The 24,782-nt window shown below is 37.3% G+C and overlaps 2 protein-coding genes across 9 annotated transcripts; both read left to right on the top strand.

Moving 5' to 3' along the window:
• Positions 1-383: 383 nt before the first annotated feature.
• On the top strand, positions 384-2,196 carry LOC126705038 (uncharacterized). The gene is made up of 3 exons (XM_050403998.1): positions 384-651; positions 779-1,916; positions 2,148-2,196. Exons 1-3 carry the CDS (start codon positions 384-386, stop codon positions 2,194-2,196), a joined length of 1,455 nt encoding a protein of 484 aa, XP_050259955.1.
• Positions 2,197-6,064: 3,868 nt separating this feature from the next.
• LOC126707632 (uncharacterized) lies at positions 6,065-18,104 on the top strand. 8 transcript variants are annotated; one of them, XM_050407386.1, is made up of 6 exons: positions 6,066-7,424; positions 7,494-7,675; positions 7,939-8,180; positions 9,634-9,805; positions 10,603-10,947; positions 11,823-12,188. In XM_050407386.1, exons 1-3 carry the CDS (start codon positions 6,318-6,320, stop codon positions 8,000-8,002), a joined length of 1,353 nt encoding a protein of 450 aa, XP_050263343.1. In that variant the 5' UTR covers positions 6,066-6,317; the 3' UTR covers positions 8,003-8,180; positions 9,634-9,805; positions 10,603-10,947; positions 11,823-12,188. The 8 variants fall into 8 exon arrangements, with proteins under 8 accessions (XP_050263344.1, XP_050263343.1, XP_050263342.1 ...); XM_050407380.1 differs by having other exon boundaries at positions 6,071-7,675; XM_050407382.1 differs by having other exon boundaries at positions 6,071-7,675; positions 10,603-10,800.
• Positions 18,105-24,782: the final 6,678 nt, after the last annotated feature.

Genomic DNA, 24,782 nt, shown 5'->3' on the forward strand with positions numbered 1-24,782 from the left:
CTGAAGTGTTTTGGTTTTTTTTTTTTTCTTTTTTGGGTCTCGCCCTCGCCTTCTGAGCTCTGCTCTCTGCTTCTCGGCTTCATCAGGTAATATTCTTTTCTTTTGATTTTGATTTTGATCATTTTTTTTTTCTCTTGGCTTCATCTCAGATTCTCCGTTCATGTTCTTGGCTTCATCTCAGGTTCTTCGTTCCGTGACTTCACTGGTAAGTGGTAACTTCTATCGTTAATTCTCCTTTCAATTATTAGTTTACAGAGTATGTTGTGGATTTTGTGTATGTTGTGGATTTGATTTATAGAGCATTATTGTTTGTGAAATATAGTTTACAGAGTATTATACTATTGTTTGTGTATGTTGTGTTAATGAATTTATTTGTTGATAAAATGGTTGCCACCAGTCTGAAATTGTTGAGTGAAATGGAGTCCGCCTCTGTACCATCTAATGAACATGCTTCTACAACTGAGTCTAATGCTAATTCTTCATCTGTGAGAGCGAAATGTGATCTTGCATGGGATCATGTAACTAAAGAGTTGAAAGACGGAAAAAGTAGTTATAGATGTATACATTGTGGGAAAATTTATAAGGGAGAGGGCATTAATAGGATGAAAAGACATCTAGCTGGAATTAAAGGTGATGTGGCTGCATATGCAGGTGTACCTTATGATGTTAGGTTTCAAATGGTTGAGAATTTGAAGGAAATTTCTAAATCTAAAGAATAGAAAAAAAAAGAAAAAAGAAAAAAAGAAGGATCAATAAGCGCCTAATTATTCGCCATTAGAGGACTCACCAGAATTTGAAGATGTCCAAGAAATTACTCCTAGAGGTAGGGGGTTAGGTAGGGGAAATAGAAGTGGTCCTAATAGTTTTCCACCAAGATCCAATCTTGACAAGAGAAAGGTTGGTGACATTGGTAATTACCTCGCTCCTAGAACAACACTGAGAGCTCAACCTTCTATTAAAAGTGCGCTTGCTGGCACAGAAAAGAAGAAGAGGGTTGATATGGTTGTAGCAAGATGGATGTATGATGCTTGCATTCCAATTAATGCTATGAATTCTAGTTATTATCAACCTATGTTGAATGCTGTAGCTTCTTATGGTCTTAGATATAGAGGCCCAAATTATCATGCCCTTCGAGTGCCTTTGTTGAGAGAAGTAAAAAGAGAAGTCCAATTGATTGTTGATTCTCATCGTTCATATTGGGCTAACATTGGTTGTACAATAACGGCTAATGGGTGGACTGATACTAGGCATAGAACATTTATTGATTTCCTTGTCTATTGTCCTAAAGGAATTATTTTTATACGTTCTGTTGATGCTTCTGACTTGGTTAAGGATGTTATTAATTTGAGTAACTTGTTTGATGAAATTTTTAATTGGGTTGGTCCTGCAAATATAGTACATTTGGTCACTAACAACGCTGCAAATTATGTAGCTGCTAGAAGAATTTTGTGTGGAAAATATAGAAATATTAGTTGGTCACCTTGTGTAGCACATTGCCTAAACCTAATTTTTAAGGAGATTGGGAAGATGGATCATGTAGATAAACTTGCAAAGCGTGCATCCAAGATCACAGTGTTCATCAATAACTATGTGGCTTTGCAAGCTTGGTTGAGGACTAAAAAAAATTGGACGGAAATTGTGCGTCTAGGGCCAACTAGGTTTGCTATTATTTTCATTGCCTTAGGGAGCCTTAAGGAACATAAGCATGACTTACAAGTATTGGTGACTAGCAAATTTTATGTTGAATCAAGATATGCAAAAGATAAGAAAGCAAAGGCAGTGGTGAAAATCATTCTTGACAATCAATTTTGGAATGATTGTCATGTAATTGTGCATATTATGCCACCATTGATTCATTTATTACACATTGTTGATTCTAATGAAAAACCAGCTATGGGATATGTATATGATGGCATGTATAGAACAATTGATGGAATTAAAAAAAAAAAAAAAATTCAAGGACAAGAAGAGACTATGGGAGCCTTATGTTAATATTATCAAGGATCATTGGGATACTCAATTCTATAGAGACATTCACGCTACTGCTTATTGATTGAATCCTGCATTCCAATATAACTCATCCACTCTTAATAAGAGGCTAAAGACACAATCTGCTGTGACAGATGTTATTGAATAAAAAATTTCAGTTGGTCAAATGAAGTTGGCAAAGGAATTAAAGCTATTTTGAGAGCGTGAACAAAATTTTGGAACCCAACTTGCTCAAGAATCAGCCAAGACATCTCAGCCAGGTAAGATATTGTTTACTTTAGCTAATAATAAAATGAAAATATGTTTTAAAGATCATAGCTCTTTTTTATATTTTTGGGATAAGTATAGCTATGTTTATTGACTCATTGTCTTTGTTTTGTGCTGTATATGGAATTAGATGAGTGGTGGAAGTTGTTTGGATCTTGTGCTCCAATCTTACAAAAGTTTGCAATTCGAATCCTTAGCCAAACAGCTGCCTCTTCGGGTTGTGAGCAGAATCGGAGTGTTTTTGAACAAATACATACCAAAAGAAAACATAGATTGGAGCATCAACGATTTAATGATCTTGTGTATGTTCATCATAACTACCGATTGAAAGAAATGTATATATTATATAATCTCTTTGTTTCAATGTTTTTGTGGGGAAATATGAGTGATTCACTGATATAAGACTATTATAAGACCGTCTAATCCCAAAATCACTTAGCTTCTTTCCTTGCTCACAACACCATAGCAAAACTCTCAAAACTTGCTAGTTTTGTGCTAATGTACATCCCCTATTAGCTAGGTCCAGAAATACGATAGGCTCGTGATGCCTCAGATAGAACTAGTTTTAGTATCAATGAATAACCCTCATTGGCTGGGTATCAGAGTCAAAACATAGTCAGATTGTTTAAAATCATATATATCAAATAATAGTTCAATAAAAATATATCTCATTCAAATACATATACATATATATATATATATATAATTATATATTCAGTACTCAATATATTTGTGATAGTTCTTTATTCATTACTTTAAATCATTGTAGCTAAAACAATTAAATAAAATTGTAACAATTATAAACAATTTTTAGTAGTTAAAATACAGTAGTATAAACAAAATAAAACTAATTAGGATAAGGCTACTTACATCAATCCAATGCCTATGCAAACCAAATAAAAAATTTACTTCAAATAAGTTTGTCACTTAGATCCTTGGACCTCAAATCTCAATGCCATCCAACACCATGGAGACAACAAAGCAAAGATGCTTTACACGTGAAAAGACTAAGTTAGCAAAGATGCTTTACACGTGAAAAGCCAAAGTCCTTAGAAATCTTCAAATAATTGGTATTGGCTTCATCTTTTATCTATCAGTAAGGAACCTTATATGACAAGTCAATAATGCCCATAATGGCCAAAAAGCATCTAGTTACATTTCCCTCAACAAGAATCATGGAATAAGAGTGACGTGCTTTTAGTGGTGAAATTTTGCTTAACTAGATAGCAACTCCTCTTAGAAATCTTTAGGCGTAAAAAGCAAAATTCTTAGGGTGGCTAGGGTTTACATGATGCAACTAGGGTATAAATATTGCTAACCCCAATATCAAAATTACTAAGTTACCCCCTAAGAAATAAATCTCCATTTTCTTTTTTTTTTTGGAACTAGGTATCACAGCGTATCTTACTCTTCTCTCCTCTTTTAGAGCGTGTTTGTTTGGAGGTGAAATAGGGTGGATGAAAAATTTTAGAGAGAAAATGGGAAGAAATTTTTTTTTGGAGTGTGTTTAGTTAGGTGGAGAAGAAGGAAAATAAATAGTGAAACTCAGGTATTTTCTCCTCGGGCCCATCAAAAATATTTCTCTCCAAAAAAGAAAACTAGAAAGAACATAAATGGACTAAAGCATCCTTGTGCAGCTGTGCTATTGCTCAACGTTAACTAGGTTTGCCTTTTTCTTTTTCTTTTTTTGATAAGCAAATTGGGTTTTGCTTGATTTCTTCTTTGTTGTTGTTGTTGTTGTTGTTGTTTTTTTTTTTTTTTTTTTTTTTTTTTTTTTTTTTTTCAACTGTTACTTTTTTTAATATTTAATTTCCTTCATTGGTTTTTGTTTTTTTTTTTCTATACTTCATTCGTTTTTGTTTTTTTTTTTTTTTCTCGTGTTCATTCGTTTTTTTTTTTCATATGTTTTTTTTTTAAATATTTGGTTCTTGCCTTCTTTCTTTCTTTTATTTTATTTTATTTTATAATTTGTTACTTTTTTTTTAATCTAAGAATATAAAAGTAAATTTAAACAAACTACGTTTAACTGAAGATTCTAAGCAGCATCTCTATTTATGGAAGAAGTGTAGATTTGGTTTTTTGTATTAAAGAGAATTTAATTTAGTGTGGAAGTACTTAGTCTGACCTTTTACGCCTCACCCGGATCAAATTTATTCTCTTTATCGAAAGTTTTTCTCTATGGAAGCTTTTACGCCTCATCTGGACTGAATTTATTCACTTTATTAGAAGTTTTTCTCTATGGGAGCCTTCGGACCGAAGTTATTCATTTTAAAAGTTTTTACTTTTTAGAAGTTTTTCTCTATGGGAGCTTTTACTTCTTGTCCGGACCGAAGTTATTCATTTTATTAAAAGTTTTTACTTTTTAAAAGTTTTTTTTTTTCTATGGGAGCTTTTACTTCTCGTCCGGACCGAATTTATTCATTTTATTAAAAGTTTTTACTTTTTAAAAGTTTTTTTTTTTTCTATGGGAGCTTTTAGAGCATCCACAGCAGTGGAGTTAAATTTTTAGCAATTTAGCTCCACCAAAAGTTACTTTATCTATTTTATCTATACATATGCTGCAGCAATGAATCTATTTTAGCTTTCAATACAATAAAATAATATATTCATCACAATAAAATAATATTTCTACTACAATAAAATAATAATATTTCTACTATAATAAAATAATATATCACCACCACTATAACACAAACATCCTCCACCACCACCACCACACGGCACAAACATCCTCCACGACCACCACCACCACCACCACCACCACCAGTACACAATAGAAAAAAAAAAAAAAAAAAAAAAAAAACCCAAATCCTCAATCGGAGACAAACCCAGCACACCACCATAGCACAAACATCCTCCACCACCACCACACAGCACAAACATCCTCCACCACCACCACCACCACCACCACCAGTACACAATAGAAAAAAAAAAAAAAAAAAAAAAAAAAAAAAAAAAAAAAAAAAAAAAAAAACCCAAATCCTCAATCGGAGACAAACCCAGCACACCACCATAGCACAAACATCCTCCACCACCACCACACAGCACAAACATCCACCACCACCACCACCACCACCACCACCACCACTACCGGCAGTCCACAGCAAAAAAAAAAAAAAAAAAAAAATCCACAACGAGCACAAAAGGAATGGGCTTCGGTCGGCGCAAAAGGAATGAGCACGAGTACAAAAATCCACCGAAGCTCAGCTCAGCCCAGCCCAGTGTGAGGAGTGGTCGGCGCTGGGCAGTCGAGCTAGAGAGATGAGGGATGAGGGAGATGCGAGCTAGAGAGAAAAAAAATTGACCGGCGAGCTGAGGATGACGGAGACCGGCGAGATGGAGAGACTGGCGAGCTGGAGAGACCGGCGAGCTGAGGGATGAGGGAGATGAGAGACCGGTGAGCTAGAGAGAAAAAAAAATTTGAGGAAGAAAGAGGAAAGAGGAGAAGCCGGAGAGAGAGAGAGAGAGAGAGAGAGAGAGAGAATGAATTGAATATTTTAATGAGAAAGAGGAGAGAGGGTGTAATAAAAAAATATTTTTTTTTTTAGCTTTGAGCTACAGTGCACATCTAAAGATAGATGTGCACTGTAGCTGAGGAGCTAAATTTTTTAGATTTAGCTCCTCTGCTGCGTGAAGGATTTTTGATATTTGGAGCTAAAAAATAGCATTATACCTATATAGCACCACTGCTGTGAGTGCTCTTACTTCTCGTCCGGACCGAAGTTATTCATTTTATTAAAAGTTTTTACTTTTTAAAAGTTTTTTTTTTCTATGGGAGCTTTTACTTCTCGTCCGGACCGAATTTATTCATTTTATTAAAAGTTTTTCTTCTCCCTAGTACCCACTTCAAGATTAACTCTTTCACTTTTCAACTTTAGTATATGTACAACAAACGGAACCCTAACCATGAATCCAAATACTAATCGATTTGAGCCAGCGGCTGCCTCTCTCTCTCTCTCTCTCTCTCTCTCTAAGTTTCATCCCGAATCCCAACCCCAAAACTGTTACCCTTAGATCATTTTTTTTAAAAAATGGCTCACATCTAAAAGAAAGGTTCGGCGATGCTAGGGTTACGGGAACCGGATGAATATGAGATCGCTGTCTGTGGGTATACGTCGGATTTGGGGGGTAAAAATCTACAGTCAGAATGGTATGCCATTAAGGTCCCGAACCCAGGCCCATCCCGATGCCGACGCGACGGATTTGGAGAGACACAAATTAATCTATCTTCTTCGGCAAAGAAAAAAGAAAAGGTAAAAATTAATCCTCCTTGTGCAAAGGCAAATGTAAAGGAAACAATTAAGACGGAGCCGCTCCATCCGTTTTCGGTAGTCAGGATGATGTACCAAAGCACGCAACATGCATTCCTTGACCATTCGAATCAGCATATGGATTCTGGATTGTCCTATCTGTATTCCCTTGGCGGCTTGGATCCAGTTGGTTCTGATAGTGATGGTGACGGTGCTCATCCATTCGAATCCAAAAGATATCGTAAAGTGTGGAGCTTAAACGTTAACAAGCCTGATGCTGGTTGGGAAGCTGTTCCGCTCACGACTATGACTTTTCCTAATAGGTACAACCCTCAATCCGTAGCCCTCCGCCATAAGTTATATGTGTTGAGTGGTTTTTCCAGATCTCAATTTTCAGCTGCAAAAAAGGATGGCTGGATGGAGTCTTATCACCCCTTATCGGGATGGAAACCCTTGCCCAATCCTCCATCTGGTTTTTCCTTTAACGATGATCCTCTCATTTTCACTGCTCTTGATGATGAAGAAAAGATTCTTGTAGCTCAATATAATCATGACGATATGAACTGTGATTCTGCTACATTCTATGTTTATGATGTGAAGATCGGACGTTGGACAACACTGGATCCTCCGGTGCGCAAGCTACTTGCTCGGTATCCTGACCGGACTGGTAGAAGATCTGTAGCTGTTGGTAATACTCTGTATTGGGGTTCGTTTGAAGACGAGGATATCAATGTACAAGCTTACGATCTATATAAGGATATTTGGACCCACGGCAGTTTCAACATTCGCCCTGTTCTTGGGAAAGATGAATTTCTGGCCGATAATGTATTTCCAGCATCACCTCCTTTGCTTCATTTGGCTAATCAGAAATTCTGTCTTTTCTTGCTCACCTCCATCTATGATGAGAAAAACTGCAGAGTTAGTAATCTTTACCTTAATTGTCTCATACTTAATGTTTCTCCGATTAATGCTCGTGACAATCACCAGCACGATTACTATGACCATGTATGTTACAAAGTCCGTGGTGATGTCAATGTCGATGACAAGGAGTACAAGGCCAATTACCATGTCCATCCTCATAACCATTTCTGGAGGCTGAGTATTTCCATTGCGTCCATCCAAAAGTATCCCTTGCTTAATCCCATACAGCTCTGGGATGCTGTGGTTCTGTAAGTTAATTGCTTTCTCTCTATTACCCTTTTCTCTGTCATTGCAAATACATTATTATGTTTGAGTTTGGTTCGTTTAGTAATCGATCCTAAACTTAAGTCTTGAACTTGACTCTTTTTTTTCTAAAAAAATGAACATAAATTAACTTCTTTTTTTTAAGCTGAGCTCGAGACAACTTTTTTCATTTACAACCCTTCCTATCTGATGTCCATCTAAAAATAATGTTATGTTTAGTCATTTATGTGTGGGTGCTAACTTGCAGGAAGCGTCCGTTGTGGCCCCCATTGTCGCAATCGATGTCAAGATTGAAGTTACGATTGGTCTAATCTGTGAAACATCTCCTATCCTTGAAATGAACAAGTCTAGTGTCACAAGTTGTGGCACAACTTGTCCATGTGGCGAGTTGTGATTGGTGGAGGAGTGATGTCCCTCCACCAACCACAACTCGCCACATTGGTGAGTTATGGCACAAGTTGTGGCACTAGACTTATTCCCTTGAAATAGGTATACTCTATTCCATGTTTTTACACTTTACAATTTACACTCTTAAACACTCCTAAGGAACATTAATAAAATAAATAAATAAATAAATAAAATTTAGGCTGAAGACCAAAGTGCAAAATGCACCCCTGAAGTTTGGTGGTATTTTGAAAATGAACCCTATCATTTCAGAATTTAGATTTCCTTACCTAACGTGTTATACCGTTTTGATCATTAGCCATTCTATCCATTTCTTGCTGCTATGTCTATTGAGTGACACAATGTATGGAAACATGCATTACTTGGTCCAATTAAATGGTTACACATGGATTTTGAATATTTCATGTCATTAAATGATATAAATAAACTATAAAGATTTAAAATAAATCCAAAAATCTAATAAAATAATTTTTTTTAAAAGCTAAAATGAACAATTTCAGAAAATTCAAGCACGATGAACACGATATACAAACTAGGGCTGTCTAGAAACCTAACAAACCCGACTCACCTGATTCAACCCAAACACCCAGGGGCGAATCCGATACCCATCCGGGTCCAATGACGGGTCTACTACCTTGAAAAAATCGAGATATCAAGTTTGAGTTTGGGCCCCAAGATTCTTGACCAGAGAAAGTATCCTATAGGTCACTCTCTCCATGTCAGCAACTTATTTATAAGACACGTGTAACACCTTAAAGTCATAATACCCTCACAAATTTCAATAGCCCGACCAACTCCTTTAAGTTTTATTTATTTCAGTTTTTCAAAATTCAAATTTCATCCTCATCTCTCTCTCTCTCTCTCTCTCTCTCTCTCTCTCTCTCTCTCTCTCTCTCTCTCTCTCTCTCTCTCTCTCTCTCTCTTCTAGTTCTAGCTGATGGACTCTGTCTCTTCCAGTTCTAGCTTATTACCAAACAAGTTTATATGTTTAAGCTTGACTCATTTTCTTGTTGAGCAAACTCAAGTTGTTCATGAGCTACTTGATTAACTTACTCTTTCCCTATATATTGTGAGACCATAACTAAAATGTTTTATCTCTTCACAACTCTATGAATTTTTACTACGAATAGATTGTTTATATTATTAATAAACTACAAATAGTAATTTAGTATTATATGAATTTGTTGGCAAACTTATACTGTCTAATTTCAAGTCTATATAAATATATTTTTGTATGTTTATACATATAAGCATATAATATTATATATAGTTAAATTGAGTCCTCATATTCACAAGCTTGTTTGCAAATACATTATTATGTTTGAGCTTGGTTCGTTTAATAATCGATCCTAAACTTAAGTCTTGAACTTGACTTCTTTTTTTTTTTTTTTTTTCTAAACAAACGAACATAAATTAACTTCTTCTTTCTTTTAAGCCGAGCTCGAGACAACTTTTTTCATTTACAGTCCTTCCTATCTGATGTCCATCTAAAAATAATGTTATGTTTAGTCATTTATGTGTGGGTGCTAACTTGCAGGAAGCGTCCACTATGGACCCCACTGTCGCAATCGATGTCAAGATTGAAGTTATGATTGGTCTAATCTGTGAAACATCTCCTATCCTTGAAATGAACAAGTCTAGTGCCACAACTTGTGCCACAACTCGCCCATGTGGCAAGTTGTGGCACTAGACTTATTCCCTTGAAATAGGTATATTCTATTCCATGTTTTTACACTTTATAGTTTACACTCTTAAACACTCCTAAGGAACATTAATAAATAAATATAAAAAAATAATTAAAATTTAGGCTGAAGACTAAAGTGCAAAATGCACCCCTGAAGTTTGGTGGTATTTTGAAAATGAACCCTATCATTTCAGAATTTAGATTTCCTTACCTAATGTGTTATACTGTTTTGATCGTTAGCCCATCTATCCATTTCTTGATGCTATGCGTATTGAGTGACACAATGTATGGAAACATGCATTACTTGGTCCAATTAAATGGTTACACATGGATTTTGAATATTTCATGTAATTAAATGATCTAAATAAACTATAAAGATTTAAAATAAATCCAAAAATCTAATAAAATAACTTTTTTTAAAAGCTAAAATGAACAATTTGAGAAAATTCAAGCACAATGAACATGATATACAAACTAATGCTGTCTAGAAACCTGACAAACCAGACTCACCTGATTCGACCCAAACACCCATGGGCGGATCCGATACCCATCTGGGTTCAGTGATGGGTCTACTACCTTGAAAAAATCGAGATATCAAGTTTGAGTTTGGGCCCCAAGATTCTTGACCAAAGAAAGTATCCTATGGGACACTCTCTCCATTTTAGCAACTTATTTATAAGACACGTGTAACACCTTAAAGTCATAATTCCCTCACAAATTTCAATAGCCCGACCAACTCCTTTAAGTTTTATTTATCTGAATTTTTCACAATTCAAATTTCATCCTCCTCTCTCTCTCTCTCTCTCTCTCTCTCTCTTCCAGTTCTAGTTGATGGACTCTGTCTCTTCCAGTTTCAGCTGATGGTAATCCACAAGATGGCAATGATTCGATGACCTTTCCACCCCAACGATGACACCGCGAAAAGAACCTATAACTTCTCCACTTATACTTTGCCATTTTACAAATACCATGGTCTCTAACGATTTCGACAAGTTTTTTCTCAGATTTGCTCACCTAAATGTAATTTGATCCCATCTCTTTTTCAATTCACTTCAGTTCATGATTTTGATTAAAGTATTGTTGAAATTTTAAGATTTTTGATAATGGGTATGAAACCCAAGTTGGGTGTGCATGTGTCGATGACCAAGGACAAGCAGGTTGCTGGAGGTAACTCTTTCTTCTTTTTTCTAGATTTTGTGAGTTTGGGTTGGTGAATGTTGGAGGCGGTGACTGGTAGGCGTTTGATGTTATTTGGGTTACAATATTATGTCTGGCTTTTGATATGTCATAAAATTTAAAAGAAACACAAAGTTGTTTTACTAACAAATTCATTCAAATTTTACACTCATCATGAAGAGAAAATGGAATAAGGTATAAAACTTGATTCTGTATTCTCTTGCTTGAATTCTGCTTTTGGACCCCTCGTCGTATAAAATTTTACACTTGGTGAACATGATTGCTTCCTTGGTTTTGGATTGGGTTCTGGATTTTGTTGTACTGGATTATTATTATGAATTTCCCTTTGGTTTGTGAATTTTGATGGAGTGGTAGTTGCATTTGTTTGCTTATTACTACTAATATTGGTGGTTAGTTTTTGGTTTACAATCGGTGTTACTTTGGTGGTTTTTGTTAATTGAGTTGATGAAATGGTTGGTTTTTGACTTGGGGTAGCAGATCTCAGAGGGGCTTTTGGATTTGGACGTAGAGAATTTGGATTTGGTTTTCCATTGCTTGCCTTTAGTGCCTCTGAATTGCCACCTTCAAACTGATTGGTTATATACATATATATCACCCTTTAATCCTAAACTATAGACATAAATATCACCTTCAATTTTGGGTTGAACCGGTGTGTACTCTCTTAAGCTTAATAGAAAGAACTTAATCTTGGAATCATGGTTGAAGTTTAGCATGATTTATTTTTGCTCTAAACTGACCTCACTAAAGTCTTTTCTTTTCCCAACCTTTAAAGTTTTGAATTTTTGGATTCTAAAAATTTCTCTGTTTTGGTTACTAAACTTTTGATGTTGTCTACTATTGTGTAGGATACTTGCAAGATTGGCATCTAGCTTCAAACATGGACCTGTACGTTGTGACAGCACTTTGGCAAAACTACAATTTTATGGACTAAGGCTAATGCTTTAGTTGCTCAGAAGCTATCATTGTTTAAAGTCTATTTGTTTAACATAGCTTGAAGACATTAAGAAGGAAATTGTTGGGAAAATTTTTCCCTTTTAGATTTGTTAGAGCAAATCTTTTGTAAATGATTTTTTTTTTTTTTTGGTTCTTTTTTTGAGTTAGTAAATGAATGGTTATTCATGTATAGACTTGTGAAATGGCTTCCCATATGTAATGCATCTTGCCGAATGGATTTTGTAATGAATAAATTTAACAGCTTTTGGGCAATATCACTTAAGATGTCTATACTTTAAATGTTCTAACTTCTTATACATACTAGATTTCTATAATGTCCAATGAATTGTGGCATTTGTCTTTAGCAATTTTCATATCTTTATATTTTAAAGAGGCATATGAATACAATTGACACTAATATATTTGTATAAGGATGTAAATTTGACTATATTAAAACGTTGAAAATGACAGTGAAGATAAAAACAGAAATTGAAAAATGATCTTAAAGCTAGAATGTAGTTATAACTAAAATTCTTTTGTTCATATATCCTATTTTGGCAGCTAATAAGTATCAATATTCAAGGGAATGTTAAATAAATTTTAGAGAATGATTTGTTATAACCAGAACTTGTGAACTTTGATTGCTAAACCTTTAAACTATTTGAATAGTTCACAAGTCCATTACAAAAAGTCAAATACTACTTGAAAAACTGCTACAATCAAATTACAAATGAAGGAAAAGAAAGTGGCAAATAAAACCATGAAGACTATAGTGAAAGAAATATTCATTCTCACATATATGATAAGTGTATAATTAGCAACTATAAGTTGGAATAGCTTCATAAGTCAGCTACAAATATTGTCCAAAAAGCTATTACAAATTGTGCATAATGTTATCTAAATAAAGCGTCTAGAAACTATGCATAAAGCTATCCAAAAAGCAGCTACAAGCTGTGCATAAAGCTGTGCTAAACCCCTTCTTTAAAGCGTATTCATTGTACAAGTTGCATTCTCAATATTTTCTCCTTCATCATTGCCTCCATCCACATCAATGACATTCTCATTTTTTTTCTCCATCATTGTTCTCAGTCACATCAATAACACTTCTTTGAAACTCCATTGCATTAGTCTAACGCAAACAAGAGAGGAAAAAAAAAAGAAACAATTAGAAAAGACAAAGGGGAGCTTTTAAAAAATTAAAAGAAAAATAAAAAACATATTCTAATGTTCTTGTAAACATAAACACAGAGATAGTAAACATACATATACTAATGCTCATGTACTCTGTTGAAATCATAGATAGTAAACACACAACACACAGTAAATACTATGATGCCCAGACAAAGGAAGGGGGCAATGCTCCTGTATCTCAGTCATAAAAACACAACACACTCAACTAGGCATCATACCCATAATCAAAATATTATAATTTCCACCTAACTAAAACACTAACAGAGTATTTACTGTATTTACTCAAATACCTTTTTTTTTTTATATTTTAATATATGTAATATTTCATCAAAACTTATACTACAAATGAGAATGAATTGTTAAAAATTAGTAATTCATACCTGTTGATCAAGAATCAAATCCTACAATTAAAAACAAAGGTCCTGCATAGCAACAATATAGAAATTTAAAAACAACCAATGAAATTTTTCAAAATGAATAAAAAATAGAATAGCCACTTAATAAACTTACTATTGGTTTAATAAGGCCCTAATTAGAAATGAAGGAACTGGGTTCCTTTTAAGAGGCCATTTGACAAACTGAAGAAAAAAAAAAGTGCTACAAATAAAAGAAATGGATGAACTTTGGCGCAATAAAAAAAAAAAAAAAACCAAAAATGTGACTTCAAAATATCCTCACCGGATCTAATCACATTTTTTTTGGGTGGATTTTGAAATAGAGGTGAGGTGGGTGGTTGAAAAAGTCGGTCCACCGTCGTTCAATTGCAAAAACCTTTACTCCAGTGTTTCCTGGTGTTGCCGTCAGGCTGAAGCAGTTGTCAGAACTTTTTTGGGTGGAGCGAGATTGCCTGCAATGACAGATGTGATTTTCCGTCGGCTAGAAGTGATAGAGAGTGTGGTATTTCTTGTTTTTGAGAGAGTTGTGTTTCTGAATATTGAAAAAAAGAAAAGCATTTGGTCAGTTTTAGTGACAAAAAAGTGGGAAAAATGGGCAGGTTATTGAAAATTTTAAAGGTATTATGGTATTTTTATTTTGCTACACATGTCCAATTTTTAGTGGGTAGCCTTTTCAAACAAGTTGCTGACATGGAGATAGTGTCCCATAAGATACTTTCTCTCCTGACCAAAAAGACCCGCCCTGACCAAAATATCTGTCAAATATGAATAAAAACCATTTAGTGAAGGTGATTTTGAGCTCCGGTGTTGGAATGGGCTAACCACTCCTCCGATGTTGTTGTGTGATTTGATAACCAAATCAATGGCGTTTCAGAGATCGATCCTCTAGTTGAAGGTAGTCCATTGTCTTTTTCAGTCTTTAAGTTCTCCGAAATGCTACTACAGCTCCACATGTTGGGTCCAAACAAATTTTCTCTTTTATCTGATATGGGTTTTGACACGAATGAGATTGCGGTTCCTAGGCTGATTTGGGATGATTCTTTTTCTTCGAATAAGGGTGACGAGGCTTTCTATTCTTTGGATGTTGCACCATCGGCTTTGTGGGCTCCTAATGGTGGCCTTAATCTAGTCACTGAGGAAGGTGAAACAGATGGGTTTTTTTCAGAGGATGAATTGGAGCCTTTGGAATGGATGAGAACGATGATCAAAGGTTTTGGTACATTTATGGGATTCCCTATTGATTTCTATTATTAATTATGATGGGCAATCTGGTAGAAGTAGCAGAGGTAGTTTGAAATCCTTTGGGTTGAGATGCTCTATTTGTCCTTGACTTTGAAACTTTTGTCTTGGCATGTGAGGGGATTGAAGAATCCTCATAAGAGGGATGTTGTGTAGAATCTACTAAAGGAGTGGAAGTGTGATATTGTTTGTCTTCAAGAAACTAAGCTAGACAGTACCATCTCTAACATGGTTAAAAGTCTTTGGGGCTGCCCTTTTGTAGACTGGGTAGTTTTAAATGCCATTCACACAGATGGGGGTGTACTTTTGACGTGGGATAGAAGGGTGTTTGTGAAGGTTGACTATGTGGTTGGCAGATTTTTAGTCTCTATTTTATTGAAGGCTGTGGCATATGGCTATGTAGCCAAATAAGACCTCCATAGATATCCTTTTGTATCTCTAGTCCACTTGTTACCTCATTGTGAAAAATAAACTCAAGCCTGTTTTAGATAATGCTTTGAAGAGGCTCCTGGTTGGCTTACAAGAGCTCTGAATAGGGAATTATGCAAGCTAAGTCTAGGCAGGTAACCTCCCAACTGAATCATACGATTGTAAATGCTACATGCTTCCTCCAAGTATCCTTGAATGGATGAACTAAGATAAGCAACAATTAATAAATGGAATGTAGATTCATAAGACACACGTCCCTGGTTGATTATATCATTGAATATCTCACCACATTTTGAGAATTTTCGCTCCTTACATGCGTAATCAGCTAGCTTGGTAACGAGATATCAAATCGATACCAATGTTGTTGCATCATCCATTTGTAGACCTTGGGAAGAAAAAGAAGAGTTTAGAAAACAGCTCTAGTTTAGGGTGCCAATCTAGAATGCATAATATATATAGCGTTGGGTTCAAGTTACACCTGGTGTAACTCTAAGTAATGTTACACCGCTCAATATTTTTTAATTGGATGCGAATATTGACAAATTCACTGTTAGATTACATTATCTTTGTATATTTTTTATGCTTGTAAAATTTCAAGGTGATCAAAAATTAATATCCATGTCATCAATCAATTATTAAAATTCAATTTTTTGTAATTTAAAATTGTAAAGACCAAATTTGAATCCTTAGCCCAAAAAGTGGATGGACTTGGGTCCAAAAAGTCCAAAATAATGAATTTGTAGAGAGTAGGTTGGAAAACTGGGCTAAAGTGAGTTGAACAACAAATAAAGTGGGTTCCAATCACAAGAACAAGAAGATAGATTGATTTAAACTAAAGGAAACCGTCCCTAACACAATCCGAGGAGATCAGTTCTTATATGTTACTCACAAGTTTGGTTACAAATTTAGTTCCTGATTGCTACAATATTTCTCTCTTAATTTCTCGATCCTCTTTTCCTTAGGAGTCTCTTACATTATATATCTCCCTTTCAATGATCTTGGCCCCCCACTTGTTGATCATCCGGTCCATTACTTGAGTGCTTGTCGTATCGAACACCCTCTCTGCCCTTTGTGAGTTGGGGTAGCCAAGGCAATACTGTTCAGGAGTTTTCTTCACATAAATGCAATCAGAAAGTTAGTTGCAGAGTATTTAATGCAGTGACAGCATCCTTACCTTAGATATTTCCTAGCTCTCATTCCCCTTGTACGTCCATGATGCATGTCTTTATCAATAGAACCTCCTGAAACGTCACCCTGGTCGATAGGACACACATTTTGATCTCTATCCCATTTATCCGAGGGGATATTCATCCTCGGATCACCTTCCCCGGCCTTTACAACTATAACTTACTCATGAAACTTTACAATCTTACATTTTCCCATCTACTGACCTACCCTCGAACCATTAAGCCTCCTCGGACATGGCCCAAGGCCCAAAAGTGCATTTGGGCCCCTTGTCCCTACAAAAATAATGCATAAAATATGAGCTTATGGATCAAAATGGTAAATAGCATCCGATTGATATGAAAATTGGCATGTATGTTAAAAACATATAGAACATGTAATTCAATGGTTGGATTTTCAAAATATTAATTTAATAACAAGTTATTGGGTAGTGTAATATTGTTTAGAGTTACACCAGGTGTAACTTCAACCGAACTCATATATATAATAATAATAATAATAATAATAATAATAATAATAAAGAATTTTTATTCTTAATAAAACCATGAAAATGAAAAGCACATAATCATTTTATTAAAAAAACAAACACACACACAAACTTCTGGGGTTGAAACTAGCTGGTATAATGAAAAGTGCTTATAAGCTAGCCAATGAGAAAAAGGAAAGTAATCAAGTGTTTGGAGGGCATTGGATCTGGAAGCTTAATATTTTGCCAAGAATTCAAACTTTCTTGTGGATGTGCTATAACAATAGCATTGTAGTGAGGGAGTGCATCGCCAAGAAAGGCATGATAGTGTCTCTTGAATGCCCAATCTGCACTAGCAACCCAGAATCTATAATCCATGTTCTCTGTGATTGTAGCTTTGCGAAACTTTGTTGGAATAAGCTAGGGTTCTCCAATGAATTTCCAAAATTCTTTACTGGCAATTTATGTTCTTGGTTTAGATACTTTAGCTAAACTGACAAAGTTATTCAACATCTTGCTGTACATTGGACCACTGTGTTCTTGTTTGATGTATGGACATTATGGCAGCACAGAAATAAGGTGGTTTTTCAGCACAAAACCCACATTGTTACCATCCACGAAGAGATTATGCACAAGGCGGTTGAATGCATCTACTGTGCTCAGAAATCTAAAGCTTCAACTCCTAGGATTTCTGTTCAACTCAGATGGGAGAAAACTCGACAAAATTGGTACAAGCTTAACACTAATAGAGCTTCTTTGGGAAATCTGGGTACATCAGGAGGTGGTGGTGTTATTAGAAATGAGGAGGACCACGGGATCCGGGGTTTCTCTAGAAACATTGGTACTACCAACAGTCTAATAGCTGAAATTTGGACCCTTAGGGATTGGCTGAATCTCTGTATTAGCATGAACCTGGAAGCTATTGAAATTGAAGTAGATGCTAAATCTATTGTAGAACTGGTTGCTAATGACAATAGCACTGATCACTTTATTACTTCTCTTGTTGATGATTGCAGGACCCTAGCTTTCCCAAATTCCCCATAAGAAGATTGTCCACTGCTTTAGAGAAGCCAATAAGTGTGCGGATGCTCTTGCCAAGATAGGAACAAGCCCAAGGTAGTCAAAGGCAAAAGGCGACCTTAAGGCACCAAGGCCTTGTATTGCCCGAGGTGTGAGGCGACAAAAAGGCACCAACCCGAGTAAAGCGAGGTGCCAAATTCTGGATATATTTATTATACATATAGAACTTAAATCATATGTACCTAGTGTATTATAATATTATAATGAAGTGTTTTTAAATGTGTAGCATGAAGAAATTAGGTCTATCAAATTATTTCAAAATAGGACTAACATGGTTTGGGCTAGTTAATTTTAACAATACCTTTTGCAACAAGCTTCTATATAACAATAAGTTTTACAAAAAAAATTGTAAATTAATTTAACTAACAATAGCTTTTATCACATGCCTTGTGAAATCAATAATCTAATAATTGGTTTCACAAAAATTTAAAATTATAATAAAATAAAATAAAATTCGAGGCTCTCGCCTTAGCACCTTTTTCATGGTTTAAGGTGATCTCCTTGCTTGCCTAGGCTCTAAAGGCGAGTGCCTCACTAAATGCGCCTCACCTTAAAGCCTTTAAGGCACCTTAGTGGTGCCTCGCCTCGCCTCGCCTGGGTGCCCAGGCAAGCACTTGGCTCGCCTTTGACTACACTAAACAAGCCAACCTATGGACTTTGTCCTTTTTGATGCTCCTGCTATAGGAGTTGTAGATGTTTTTAATTCAGACTTGCTTGGGTTGTACTCTAATAGGCTTTGTCCTGAATCTTTTGTTGTTTCCTAGCTAATGAATTGGGTTTTTTATTTATTTATTTATTTTTAAAATCCAAATACCACTAATAAAAAGTTTCACATTGAATCTAGAGTCTACAACCTCCTAGATCAGTTATTCAAACCCAAAAATGTTTAGGAATCTGCCAGCCTCACTTGTTCATTAAATTTGAGTTTAGTTATTGAGGCCAGAATGCATTTAGAGTTACTGCAGATCAATAATCATTATTATTATTTTAAATCCTGAAATATAATTCAATTTTCTCAATCATCCTCACAGAAAACTTTATGATTCTAACTACCCCAAAATAGGTCTACATTTACATCAAAATCTTCTACAAATAAACATAAATCCATCAAATTGATAAAGACCAAGAATAACATCCCTGAACAGTTATTATAATCTAAACTAAACAATTACAACAATAAAGATTTAACATAAATTAGTGATGAATTCAACCCCAAAATGACAAACATAAAGTTGAGAAATTCACCTTAAACCCAGCCTCATTCTCGCGAATCCGCAAGCAATGCACGGCAAGTCGGCAACATAAGTAGCATCAGCTTGCCTCATCCACTTCTTTTGCGCATTGAGTATCCGAACAAGTGTTCTGGCCTTATATGCCGGCAGTTCCTTACAAAGCCACGCCAGCTTCGACCGCCTCCACTGCTCCGGTAGCTCTTCCAGCTCCTTCACATCCCGAGACAGCGCCGGCAAATGTTTCAAATCCAAATACCCATCATTCTTATCAAAAGTAAAACCTGCCTCGCTCTCACTACTGTTATTAAAATCCCAATTCTCATTGGTTTCGGGTTCGCACGCCAAGTGTTCGACGAAAGTACTGTGAGAAGAAGAGGCAGAGGCGGCAGCAAGGGTTTCTGGGGTTTTGGAGAAGAAGAGGAAAGTGGGGTTGAAATTGCGCGAAAGAAAAAGTGGCGGTGGAAGTGGTGGGGTTGGTGGTGAGAGAGGGAGCGCAGGAAGGAAAGAGAGGATCGCATGGGGAAGGAGAGAAATGGGTTTGAGGAGCAGAGTGTTGAGAGGAAAGTACAGGAAGAAGTGAGAGTGAGAGTGGAAGAGGAGCAAGGCAAGAGCTCTTGAGCTCTGCTCACAAGCATGTCTTGCTCTTTGGTTATTGACTTCAAAGGGTTTGGAGATATTGGAGGGTTTAGTTATCTTTTGTTCTTTTTCTTCTTCATCTTTTTATTCTTTTTCTTTCCTCTTTTTTTTTTTTTTTTTTTTTTTTTTTTTTTTTTTTGTCAATCTGTATCAGAACTTTCATTGATGAGGACTAACGTCCATTGCAATTACATCACTCAAAAGTTGATTCTCAATACAAGGTGGGGAATCTTCAACCCAGACTAAACACTTGTCTACATTCTTTGCCTTCCTAGCCAGTACATGTGCTGCAGAGTTGTTGATTCTATTCGTGTGAACAGCCTTCCATGAGCTAAAATTCTGCAGAAAAATCCTTGAGCCTTCAATTATCTTTAATATTGTTTTAGCAGGTGCCATATGGCCTTTCAAGGCCTAGATGATCAATTGAGCATCACCTTCCAGGAAAATGTACTTTAGCCCCAAGTCCCACGCAAGACCAATACCAGCCTCCATTGCTTTTGTTTCTGCTTCCAATGCCCCCAATGGGAACTCCAGAAGTTTACACATTGCGCCCATAATCAGCCCCTGGTTATTTCTTATGACCACACCGATCCCACACTGTCCCTGATCCTTAAACACCGCAGCGTCGACATTTACTTTATACCAGCCCTGTGGGGGTGGTAACTAGTGTGTATGAGTGATTTTAGGCTTCGAGGGTCTGCCAAAGGAAGGCTTAATAGCCGGACCTCTGCCCAATAATTCCTTGCCTCTACCGCAATAGATTTACCATTTTTTCCAGCCTCACCATGCCGCACCTTATTCCTATTGTTCCATAGACACCATGCCACAGTAGCAAAGAGCTCCCAATCTTTTTCCCCCTCAGTATTCAGCATAAACCAAACCACATCAAGAAATTCTGTTGGTGTTTGGGTTAAAATGCTACAATTTATCCCCACTTCCATCCATGTTTCTTTCGCAATTGTGTAGCTCCAGAGTATATGGCCTGAAGATTCACTCTCACCACAAAAATCACAACCATCCTCCGTTATAATCTTTCTACGCTTTAAACACTGTTTTGTGGGGAGTATGTTTCTGCAAGCTCTCCAAAGAAAGTGCTTTACTTTACTCGGGCATTTGATGCTCCATATGGACTTCCAAATTTAAGACATCCTAGAGCAATCCGAGCACCCAGCCACATCCTCACATCTTTCCAGATTAGCAAGGCATTTTACCGCTACCCTATAGGCACTTTTCACAGAGAAGCATTCGTTAGGAGTTTTTCCCCAAACAAGAGAGTCAGCTTGGTTCAAAGGACTAAGGGGGATGCTCAGTATGGCTTCAGCTTCATGGGGTAAGAAAGTATCTTTAACCATCAAGGTTCTCCACTCCCCTTTTTCGGCATTAATGAGGTCAGCAACCATTTCACTCTGCCCCTCAGCTAGCTTCACAGTGATCACGCTACTTAATTCTGATGAAGGCAACCACCTCGCCTTCCATATCTCAATACTTCTTCCATTTCCAAGAGCCCACCGAGCACCCTCATGGATGATATTTTTTGCCACCATGATACTCCTCCATATATATGATGGCTTCCTCCCCATATGAGCCTCCAAAAATGAGGTATCCGGGAAGTATTTTGCTTTCATGACCCTATGAACCAGTGAGTTGGGGTTTTGTTGTAGTCTCCATCCTTGCTTGGCAAGGAGGGCTAGATTAAATGCTTTAAGGTCTCGAAACCCCATCCCGCCTTCCGCCTTAGGACTGCATAATATTTTCCAAGAAACCCATGCTACCTTCCTCTCACTTCCTCGTTGACCCCACCAAAATCCACTCATCATAGAATTTAATTCTGAGCACAACGAGTCTAGGAGCTTGAACACATTCATTGTGTATGTAGGAGTGGCCTGTGCAACTGCTTTAATTAACACTTCCCTTCCCCCATTAGATAAAAGCTTTCCCTTCCAAGTTGCTATTCTCCTCCCCACTTGATCCTTGATGCGATTGAAAGCCTTTTTCTTTGCTCTTCCCACCAAAGGGGGTAACCCCAAATACTTTTCATGGTGTTGAATAATTTGAGCACCAAAGGTCCCTTTCACAAACTCTTTTATCTCGTCCTTTGTGTTTTTGCTAAAAAACAAGGAAGTCTTTTCTCTATTCAACTTTTGCCCGGATTCTTCCTCATACACTTCCAACACCTTAGCAACTTGCATGCACTCTTCCTTTGTTGCTCTACAGAAAATAACACTATCATCCGCAAAGAACAAGTGGGAGACTCTTGGCGCATGTCTTGTAGCCACTACCCCTCTGATCAGGCCCTCCCTCTCTTTCTTTTTTAGCATTGCCAACAAGCCCTCCCCATATAGCAAGAACAAGTATGGAGAGAGTGGGTCCCCTTGGCGAAGGCCCCTTGACGGAGTAATCACACCTTTTGGTTCGCCATTAATTAGAATTGAGAAAGACACGGAAGTTACACACATCATAATGAGAGATATCCATCTTTCCCCAAAGCCCATTTTCTTCATCATAGACTCAAGATAAGCCCACTCCACTCAATCATACGCCTTGCTCATATCTAATTTTATTGCCATAAGGCCCTCCTTTCCCTTCCTTTTCTTGTCGATGGAGTGCATGGTTTCAAAAGCAACCATCACGTTGTCCGTAATCAATCTACCTGGAACGAATGCACTTTAAGCTTCATTTATAACACCGTGGAGGACCCGCTTCAATCTATTTGCTAGGACCTTGGATATGATTTTGTACAGCACATTGCACAAGTTGATAGGTCGATATTCTGTTATCCTTTGGGGGTTTTTTGTCTTGGGAATTAGGCAGATAAACGTTTTATTAATTTCATTCGGCATAATCCCTGAATTAAGTGCCAGCAGTACACAACTTGTTACCGAGGGGCCAACAATATCCCAATAAGTTTGGTAAAAGATAGGTGACATACCATCCAAACTCGGTGCCTTTGTAGGGTGCATTTGTTTGAGAGCCGTCTACACTTCCTCTGCCTTGAACTCCCTTTGTAGCTCCTCATTCATCTCGGGTGACACTCTTTCTTCCATGGCATTCAAACTTTCCTCAAAATTGGACGATTGATTAGATTTGAAGATGGACTTGAAATAGTCAAGGATTATTTTCTCTGTTATCTCCTCATCTTCATGCCAAATACCTGTGTCGTTAAACAGTCTCCCGATTCTATTCTTTCGTTGCCTTTGGCTACTTGTAGCGTGGAAAAATTTTGTATTTTTGTCACCATGTTGAAGCCATAAGACCCTTGACCTCTGATTCCACATAATCTCTTCCCTGGTATGCAATTCATTGATCTCCCTTTTAAGTGCCTGAATTTCCTCTGCCGTGTCGTGGAGTAGGTTCAAAGACTCAAGATTTTGAAGCCGAGTCTGTTTCTGCCTTAGGCCTCTATAAATGTTACCGAAATTATTTTTATTCCAGTCCTGAAGATTTTTTTGACATTTTCCTATCCTTTCTTGGATGGGCAGGGCCGAATCATCCCTATATGGGTCCTAAGCAAGTTCGATCAACTCCTTGCACTCCTCCTCCCAAGTCCACATAGCTTCGAAAAAGAAGCGTTTCTTTCTCACAATTCTGCGCTATTCCTTCCTCAACAACAGGGCAAGGAGACAATGATACGAGGAAGACATAGAGACGTGGTGAACATTGGCCTCCGGGAAGACCCGAGACCATGCTTTATTGGCAACCATTCTATCTAATCTGATGAGCGTGCGTTGCTCACCAAATCTGCCATTACACCACGTGAAATTCGGTCCTACAAACCCCAAGTCGAAAAGGCCGCACCTGCTTAGTGTTTCCCTAAACGCATCCATTTGTTCAGCATCTCTTTCCTTCCACCCCATTTTCTCATCAAGGTGAACAATTTCATTAAAATCTCCACAAACCAACCATGGCAAACTACATTGTGCATTTAAAGTTTCAAGTAATTGCCAAGAGGTGTACCTTTTTTCAATGTCAAGATGTCCTTAAAAGCCAGTAACTCTCCAAGGACTTTCGCTGCCTTCTCCGTTGACAACCGCATCGATATGTGAATGAGAACAGCTCTTGAAACGAATATTCGTTCCTTCTCTCCACAGTAACGCCAATCCGCCACTCCTACCATCACTCGGAACTATTATTCCTTGGGTGAAGCCCAATTTATTCTGGAACCCCTTCATCCTATCAATGCTAGCTTTTGTTTCTACTAGAAAGATCACCACGGGGTTTTTTTGTTTCACCACTTCGGTGAGGGTGTGAACTGCCGGCAAAGCCCCCAAATCCCGGTAGTTCCAGGCAAGGACACTCATTTGGCTGGGCGGGGCTGCCCAGTAGCCACCGCTACACCACCAACCATTTTCCCATCCTCCTCACTGTTTTTCTCTGCTTGAAGTTTTCCTTTTGCCCTTTGTTTGCGATAAACATTTGTGTCCAGTTCTGATAGAGATATGTCACCTTTTCTTTTCTGGTTTGGTGGATCAGATACCTCCTGTGCGCTTTTGGGTTTGACTTGTCTGGCTAGGCGCTTCCAATGCCCACTTTTCGGGCCCAACGTTTCTGCTGTCCAGCCTTTTTCTTTGTCAAAGCAAAATGCTAATGGGCTTAACTCATCGTTGGCCCATATTTGGTTTTCTTTTCCCCCAGGTCCCATGTTAGCCACTTGCTGTGTGCTTTTTTCCTTAAACTCAGGCTTTACTGCTGACATACACTCCTTGGCTTTTTCCCATTGCATGCTATCTTCGGGTTCTGTCCTAAGCCATGTGTCCATTAGAGGTACCTCACCTCTTTTGGTTTGAATCAAATCACCTTTTGCTTCGGTATTGTTGCCCTTACCATTTTCGTGAAACATCTCCACTCTCTCTCGGGTCGCCCCCCCCCCCCTGCCTCACACCTCCCAATTTGACTTTTTTGGTGCTTTCTTCATCTTTCTGACACACAGCCTGATCAGTCACATGTTGCTCCCTTACCGCCGGATTTTCCATCAGTCGGAGATTACCCTGTATCGGTGGTTCCGGTGAATACCTCTTGCTA

The sequence above is a fragment of the Quercus robur genome, chromosome 11 (genome assembly GCF_932294415.1).
Source record: "Quercus robur chromosome 11, dhQueRobu3.1, whole genome shotgun sequence".
Taxonomy (NCBI): domain Eukaryota; kingdom Viridiplantae; phylum Streptophyta; class Magnoliopsida; order Fagales; family Fagaceae; genus Quercus; species Quercus robur.

What these genes read in the sequence shown, in the direction of transcription:
- LOC126707632 (XM_050407383.1), top strand. Translation starts at nt 6,318, where the DNA reads ATGCTAGGGTTACGGGAACCGGATGAATATGAGATCGCTGTCTGTGGG. An exon ending in CTCTGGGATGCTGTGGTTCT is followed by an intron (nt 7,676 to 7,938) that starts GTAAGTTAATTG and finishes GCTAACTTGCAG; the next exon opens with GAAGCGTCCGTTGTGGCCCC.
- LOC126705038 (XM_050403998.1), top strand. Translation starts at nt 384, where the DNA reads ATGGTTGCCACCAGTCTGAAATTGTTGAGTGAAATGGAGTCCGCCTCT. An exon ending in TGATGTGGCTGCATATGCAG is followed by an intron (nt 652 to 778) that starts GTGTACCTTATG and finishes ATTCGCCATTAG; the next exon opens with AGGACTCACCAGAATTTGAA. An exon ending in GGATATGTATATGATGGCAT is followed by an intron (nt 1,917 to 2,147) that starts GTATAGAACAAT and finishes AAAAAATTTCAG; the next exon opens with TTGGTCAAATGAAGTTGGCA.